This window comes from Aplysia californica, unplaced genomic scaffold, assembly GCF_000002075.1.
Source record: "Aplysia californica isolate F4 #8 unplaced genomic scaffold, AplCal3.0 scaffold00008, whole genome shotgun sequence".
Classification (NCBI taxonomy): Eukaryota; Metazoa; Mollusca; class Gastropoda; order Aplysiida; family Aplysiidae; genus Aplysia; species Aplysia californica.
Window position 1 is genome coordinate 1,389,301 of NW_004797278.1, and position 8,682 is coordinate 1,397,982.

At 38.5% G+C, this 8,682-nt stretch overlaps 1 protein-coding gene across 1 annotated transcript in view; it reads right to left on the bottom strand.

The window, feature by feature from the left end:
• Positions 1–8,186: 8,186 nt before the first annotated feature.
• LOC101855838 (beta-1,3-galactosyltransferase 1-like) overlaps positions 8,187–8,682 on the bottom strand; it is a 1,961-nt gene continuing 1,465 nt past the window's right edge. Inside the window, exon 1 of the mRNA XM_005089727.3 lies at positions 8,187–8,682. This exon is cut by the window's right edge and continues 1,465 nt beyond it. Coding sequence (XP_005089784.2) covers positions 8,201–8,682 — 482 coding nt within the window. The 3' untranslated portion in view covers positions 8,187–8,200.

An 8,682-nucleotide genomic window follows, 5' to 3' on the forward strand; every position in this document is an offset into this window, starting at 1 on the left:
GAAAGAGAAAGAAAAATGGGAAGGTTTTTGAAGAAGGGTGCACATGCAAAGACAAGAGGCAACCAGAAGCCTGTGGAAAGTTTTCATTTCAAGCATCTGTTGGAATCTGATAGAATAATAGAATAGTGATTCTTCAATTGGTGCCGTCTGGTCCCTTTTCAAGTTTGCCATATTAGAATTCGAGTAGCATGTGGTTACATTAATGTAGGTCTAGTCGCCCCTAAAAACTATATATATATATATATATGTATACTTTTCTAAGTTTGGTAGAGTTCTCTGGTGCCCAATTTTGGATGTCTTATTGTATCTATAGTAAAGCAAATCCTCTTTGTTTTCTCAGTTATGGTTCAAAAACTTCTAGTTTTATTCAGACGTCACCAGGGCAAAGGTTAGACCAGAGTCTATGAGTAGATGTCTCTTGGTCTCTTGGATTACATTGACTCTTAACTCTTGAGTGTAGCTGCCTGTGACTTCCTAGGAAATGAACTGCTCAATGGGACCTGCCTGCTGGACGCACCCTTTTCTATAGCTGTTGTTTATTTTCGTTTCATTATATTGCTCAGAATTGTAGCTGCCTCACTGTCTTTCACCAGTCTCTTTTCCTGTGCTCAACAACTCTGCATTTGCCTGCCCAAGTAGCTAGATTGCTTATTTAGTTTCCTCTTGGTCCAAGACTTGCCCCTATAATTCTAAGTCTTCTAATGGTGCATTAAGGTGTTCTGGTTGACGACCATCGCTAAGAAAGCTGAATGTGATTTTGATCAAAGGAATTGAGCTTTTCGGTCATAGAATATAGCGGTTACTGCTGCTCCTTTGCTTTTCTTATCCATGTTTTAATTTGAAGATATCATAAAATCAATATACATGTATTTTGCCTTAGAAGAAGAGATTCAGATTATTTGTCTTCAGCTCTTTTTTGGAGGAAAAAGAAAAGACTTTGTGACTTCTTGAAATGGAGCATTCAGATGAGCTGACATAAATCACTTACATCATGTTTGCTTCATTTGGTGACTATATAGTCTCAGCAATAAAGTTACTTTTGAATTTGATTTTCACTCATCTGAAAGTACTGAATGTTAAAAGGTAAAATCAGTGCGGAGCTCTCAGTTTAAGGAATTTGTGTGCTCAAGTTAAATGATGGAGTTTAGCTTGCCTTACTGTGATATGGTACATGTAGTACTAAGGTCTTGTATCCCTCTGGCAGAGTATAGTAATTATATTAAAAGGGGGCTCCATAGCACAACATGTTTGGTGCTTGCCTGTCCACCCAGTCCACACCAGCATTGTATTTTTTTCTCATGTTTTCTCAAAGTGAAGTTGATTTTCTCATGTTTTCTACACCCCTGAACCTAGAGTAGGCAGGATCAAGCACCTAGTCTTTTCAGATAAGGACCAACATTTTTGGAGGTCCTTTGTAAAAGTTTGCACGTTAAAGATCCTTCTGTGGTTCTAAAATTAAATACAGCAGGCCCTTTACACCGTCATCTGGGCAAAATTCAAAGTCAATTCCTCCCTAACACTGAAGCCACTGTGTGCCGCCTGCCAGGCAAGGGATGATTCTGTGTTCTTTGTAGATAAAGCAGCCATGTACATAAAATCAACTTCACTGTGAGATGAAGATCTTGCTGTTAATTATTTCCATAGCTGTATTTGGGGTATCAGAAGATTGAGAATTATATTGAAAATCAATCCAGGCCATGGATGGTAGAAAGGAGATAGTCCTGTGTCAGCTGTGCCCTTCTCTTGATTTTATTACTTTGATATATGTAAATGTATAAATGTGAGATGGAAAGAGAGACACGCACAAAAGTTTGCAAAAGTATAGCATTATGTACATAGTATAGTGTTTGTATTACCTTTTTATCTGTCCTTTTTGGAGGTTATAAAGTATGGACAATATTTTTATAATACAAGTAATCTTCCATTTGTACATGAAAACCTGTACTTAAATGTAGATGATATTCCTTTTTTTTTCTTTTGTTTAGTTTTGCTTTTTGTGTTTTTGTCTCTTTCTTTTTTTAAAATTGGAAAGATGATGTAGAATCGAGTTCTGTTCCACTGACAATCTTTTTCTGTGTTTCTTTTGCCTTGTTTAAAATGGAGACACAGTAGTGGTGCCACTTTTACCAGCCAATGAGCTGATGTATATAGTTATAATATAGTGAGGATTTGCATTTTCCGCTTTATTTTCTGGGACAGAATCTCATTTTGTGTATAAGTTATTTTAAGCAAGCAGATTCCCACTCTTGGGGAACCTCATGTTCAAACTGGGGACTTATTGTGATACCTCTTCAGTTAAGTCTCCATGTTGGGCTGGTTTTAGCAAATTGCCGTCTCCACTTCTCCGAAAGAATGTTATCCTCTTCTTCTTATATTATTTTTTTTTCTCTTTCTTTCCTCCTACCCCTCTTTCTCTCTGTCCTTTTGATTGAAGGATGCCTTGTGGTGTTTTCAAGGAGGCTTTCCTAAACCATTTTATCTGATGATATAACTGAGACGTTCTTTGTTTTCTTATCATTTGCTTGTTTCATTTCCTAAAAGTAAATGAAAGTTCTGAAATAATGTTCATGCACGTGAAGCTAGAAGAATGTTTTATCTTGTTGTCAATATCAGTATTAGTGACAACGTTCTGAATTTCATAATTGATGCACTTCTAACTTCTAAAGTGAAATACTAGGAGTTCAAATGCATATATATATATATTATATAATATATTATAATATGTATATAATTTCTACAATATAGGCCTACATTTGTTTTGGGTGGTACTTAACATAGTATAGAGGTCAAGTTTTGGGGTATTGGACTTTGATTTGTGTCCAGCCTCAGCTTCAGTTCACACTATTTAATGTTAGTTATTATATGAGTGTTTTGATTGTTATTGGTACACATTCCAAATGTATGTCATCTACTTTGACAATAATTGCCGGCATTATTATATCTTAGATGACATGTATGTAGTTTGTTTTGATATCTCACGAGTGTGTGATTGCCTTGATTGAGTGTCCCACAGTTGCAAAGCCAATAAAGAAATCAGTATTATATTGAATTTCACAAGTGCATTACTTTGTCTGTCCAGTCTGTAAATGATAAAAGATGATGTTAGTCTCAGTGGTTGATTTTGTTCTTGGCTCTGCCTTGTAAATGTAGGACACTGTGTTCTTCGAAAATATTCTCGAACCTATTTTCCATAGTTCAGTCAGATCATTTCTTGAACATTGACTGAGACAATGGCATTCTTATTCTTATCAGAAGGTTTCAGCATTCGTGAAAATAATTGTATGGAGGGTGGCTTTTGAGTGCTGTGTATCCCTGGAGATTAAGTGTTTTTGTATTTGTTTTTTGTTTTTTTGGGGGTGAGGGGTAGGGGAGGCAGGGGGAGATGAGGTTCAAACGATGAAGAAATGGGAATAAGTTGGCCTCTCAGGGAACTGATTTTCGAGTCCAAAAGGTGGCATACTGTAGTACATCATGTAATTTTTTAAATTTTACACTGCTCTCATTGATCAAACAGTACAAAACATTACGGACTCATTCAGGTCTTGTTTCGTTCACGATCACTGTATTATTACCCCCCCCCCCCTCTCTCTCTCTCTTTCTCTCTCTCTCTCTCTTTCTCTCTCTCTCTCTCTCTCTCTCTCTCTCTCTCTCTCTCTCTCTCTCTCTCTCTCCCTCTTTCTTTCTCTCTCTCTCTCTCTCTCTCTCTCTCTCTCTCTCTCTCTCTCTCTCTCTCTCTCTCTCACACACACACTCTCCCCCCGGGGCAGTGCCACAGACTGAAGTGTCTTTAGACCGTTCCCAAAGGGGGGTTTGGTTATCTTTTGTTTGTTTTAGTTTTAGTAGAGGTTTTACTGCGCTTGCAACTGCTTAAGGTTATATGAGCGCCTAGGTGTGGATGTCAACAGAGAAGTCCTTACAGGGAATCAGGCTTACTCTGCTCCCCTCTCTAGCTTCAACAGCACAAAGTCTGCTTCGACTATCAAGGCACCCCGGAAATAGCGGGTCACAAGAGTGTGACAAGCATACAAAACAAGTAGAGGAAAATGACGATAGTCAGGATTAGGAAAGAAAAAGCAGTAATTCTCTGTTGCAGTTCAGGCACAGTTATGAGCATGACATTTGTGAATCAGCCCATTTACAATTGCAATTCTACTGCGCATAAGAACATGGGTAATGTCCCCCCTTTGGGAATGGCCTGAAGACAGTTCAGTCACTATCACCGCCCCCAGGGGTGTTGGTTATCTTTGTCAACAGAAAAGCGTCCAAAGGTTCACCACTGAAGCTCGGACGGTGCTAGCTAGACTGCACTGAGCCCAGACCTAGTATGGTATTTTTACTTGTAAAATAAGGAGCCGAAGAGTGGAGCCCAAGAACAGGACAACAAATTGTTCAGGGGTGTTCGATTGGGCTACACATAAAATTAGGCATAACGACGCAATGTGAAATCGAGTAACAACGGATAAACGGAATGCGATCCTTCTGTTAAAAAGTAGATTAGATCTAGTTCTATTTATCATCTGCCCCTTTGTTATGACTACCGGCTTCCTTGAATTCTGAATCAAGGATGCTCTGGTGTGTGGTTTGCTCCCTTTCTCCTATCAAACATCTATCGTTCTTATCTCTCCTCTTTTTTTTTTTCTTTTGTATGTTACTCTCTTGTCACACCTCTGATCTTTTGCAATTATACATACGACCTTATTGAGCTGCCAGTGCCGAGCAAAACTCTTATTATTAAACTAAACTAAACCTCGTTGGCCAGGACAGTCAGACTCGTCAATAACAAGTTAGCGAATATTGCAGGAACCAAAGGGTTTAAGAACCAAAATAAAAAATATGCTTGAGGAAATGAATAACAAAGTACTTGATCCCAGATCAAAGTCAACACGTATTTGAGTGTTTTTATTTTAGCTTTCGCCAAGCACTTCACTTTAATGACTTTTCTCGTCTCAAGAGCATTGCACTTTTGTTTATGTGCATGTCATTTATTGTAATTATTATTTCGAATTTTGGATGAGAACAAAACTATAGAGTTGGGAATTATAAAACGGGGACTGTCAAGTGACAATTACTTAAGATCTGAGATAGAGGAGTCCAAAACCACCATCATCATCACCATCACCACCATCATCATCACCAGCATCATCATCATCATCATCATCATCATCATCATCATCATCATCATCGTCGTCGTCGTCGTCGTCGTCGTCGTCATTATTACGAACATCACCGCGGGTAACTATCAGAACTGCGCACTTTGGAGAAAAAACAACAACTATCCGAGCCGCGCACTATCAAAGCTGGGCACTTTTTGACGACATCGATACAATTAGATTGCCTATTCCATCCAACGGTTACAATCCCATTGACAAAATTACTCTGTACAGCCCCCATCCAAGATATTCGTATATCTGGAGACGTTAAGCGATTTCCAGACCATTTCTAAGCTGAAACTAAATACACAGACCAAATAGAAAGGCACTACTAAGAAAGGAGGGGGAATGTGTAAACAAAACAAATGTACGCAGATGGACAATTCTCACAACTTTAATTATTATCCTGAATGAGCAAGAAAATGCTGCCCCAACATTTTAAACAGCGTCCCTGTCCTGTAGATATCTGCTGTTCAGTCTGAACCTTGCAGACCAAACCGTCGGAACGAGTCTTTTATCAGTAAAACATCCTTTTTACAGTGCATTTCAAAAATAGAAGACAAATCTCTTCCTGCAAGCCAAAAGAAATTTTAAAAATTAAAAAAATGTCCCTTTCCCCAGCACTTCTATCCTGAGAGAAAAAACAACAAACTAGATTTATATTGAGAAACTATATAGAGCTAGATCTAAGTGAAACCATCTGTCCGGATAGTGTAGTCTTTGTTTGGATTTTATTTTTATAATTGTATTCTACTGAATCTAAAAATATCTTCAACAATTGAAGGCTGAGAAAAAAGACTGACCTTAAGTCCTCTTTTATTTCGAAATAAATGTCCTTTTATTATATTATTGTCGAATAGAATAGGATATCATTAGATTTCTGTCTGTTTTGCTCAGGCAAAATCGCCCCTCTACGTTCGTTTCTCATTATAACGCTGGATGCACTGTGGTGTGTGTATTGAAAAAAATGTAGTTGGAAAGTCAGTTCTGTTTGCAGATAAGAACACCACAGTAATATAGCTGATAATTTGGACTTGGACATGGTAAATGGTATCGTTCTTAGAACTTCAATTCACATTTCGCAGATATCACATTAAATATTGGCTGAATCAACAGGCCGGGTCTTGAGGTCTTCAGTATCTTCGCAGAGTTACGTGTCCTTATTGTTTGTCTTCTTTTTGTTCGCAGTAAAATAAATTATTGAACCCTTCTAGCTTTAATCATTAAAATTGCCGGCTGTGAAATATGTGAACCTAATTATTTTTAAAGAACAGCTTTGCCCCTTAAGACGACATTGCGATGATTAAAGTATCGGCAGTGAATTTACAATGGATTTTTCTTGTGTAGCAGGAAAAAAAAGTCAAAAGAGGGGGATCAAACTGAGCGTTAGAATTTCTGCGAGAAAGGTAATGAAGAATACATTTTAGATTTACAATTGAAGAGAAACAGTTGTCCAGTTTACTTATACATCTACCAACTTGAACCAACAGTAAGCAGAAACAAAAACTTAGGCATTCGAACATTGTTGTGTGGAAATTGAGCCGTCTTATATCTGGGGTGTGTCCGTGTTAATTATGCTGAAAAGAGCAAGCTTGGCACTTCAAGGAGAGCAACTATTTTGATTTCGTACGTAGGCTAATTCAAAACCAATTGAACAAACTGTGCTCTGACCGTGGCTGTGTCACATGAGAAACAATTTGCTTCCAATTTTAAAAAATAAATGTGGCAACGTAAGAACTAGGCATTGAAAAACGTTAATTTGAGAGACAAAGTAATTGACATCCCCCCCCCCCCCTCACCCAACCTTACACACACGAGAAAAAGCACCCTTAACAACACCGACACACGTTATTAGAATTGGTTTTTTTGTGTGTTTCTATTTTAATTTTTATTAAATCAGAGTGGAAATATCATTCTCAGTTCATATATACACACCTACTGTTCCATGGGGAGGCAGACCTTCGCGACTAACAGCCTGGTTAGGTGAGGGGGAGGGGAGGGGGTTACTTTCTATAATTTCAGTTTTTACAAGTATGTTTTCATTGGAAAGAAAAAATAAATGTAATTCTTACGAAAGTTGACTTTTTTTTTTAGTGTGGCAAGAAAACAACACAAACATTTTAGCTCCAAACTATTATTATAATTTATGTTGTTTCTTTTTAGTGAAAAAATGTAGAATATTTATTGATTGTCTCATATAAATAAGATGGTCACGAAGAGAGGTTCGGAATGTTGCTTTCCCATATTATGTTTTTTTGAGCTACTGCCTCCTAAATGTGCTTACGGTTCTAGAAATTTGTTCGGTTCATTAATTTTCTAAAAGATGATGATGACGATGACGATGATGGTGATGATGATGATGATGATGATGATGATGATGATGATGATGATGATGATGGTGATGATGGTGATGATGATGATGGTGGTGGTGGTGATTAGACTTATCGTTAACCTCTTGACCTGGCTTACACTGAATTGTGAGCTGTTTCGCCTGAGGCTAAAATAATCTTTTTATTAACTCTCCCCCTCTTACTGTGTAGGCCTATAGAATCCCCCCCCTCCCCCATAGTTTTCCCAGTCATTCCAGTGGAACCTTATGAGGCGGAAGGTAGAGTCGTCTCAGTGCCAATACTTTCTTTCTTCGTTGGCCTATTATTTACTTTAGCCTGTTTGAAGATTTTGCTTTTCCTTGAAATCTGTAGTGTTTGCTGATAACAATTATATGAACTCTGAAAGAACAATGCAAAGGCAACGCTATACATACCTTTCAGTTTCGCTCCAAAATGCACCAGTTGCTTGAGCACGTAACACATACACGAGGCAGGGTCATAGAATCCCAGAGGTCACCTTTACAATGGTGGGGGGAAAACAAAATTAAAAACTCTTCAAAACACCAGAATTCTTGCATGGGACGGTCAAGGATTAGTATAATGCATATAAAAAAACCACATTTCACGTTTAATAAAACAACAACAACAACAACAACAACAACAACAACAACAACAACAACAACAACAACAACGAAAGGCAAGTTTCTGGAGGTGCACTGATCACATGACTATTTTATTCTCAAAGTTCCAAGGTTCGGAGGTAGGCCTATAGACCTCCGTGATGCGTTTCCAGTACCTCCAGTAAGAATTGTTGTATATAAATGTGGCGAAAATCGGGCAGCGGGGCCCCTTGTGCATTATGCAGTTTCTGGCGATTTTGGCTCTAAGCGTCATATTTTTGTTCAGGGCGTAGTTGTAGTACGTGACACCCCCGACCACGCTGGGGAGCATGCCGAAAAGGTACACGTCATCGATCCAGAAGAAGGGCGTGGTCTGTGCGGCCTCGTACAGCGGTCTCATCAGGTCTGACGTCATGATGACCACGAAGCCGCTGCAGTAGTCGTAAGGGAACGTTTGCTTGTGTGAGAAGACGTGTGGAGCCACACGCCACTTACCCGACCTCATGATACGCATCGTGTTTTTGTGCCACAAGTTGCAAAAGATCGACTTACGCTTACCGTTCATATGGTTTAAAAAGGAAT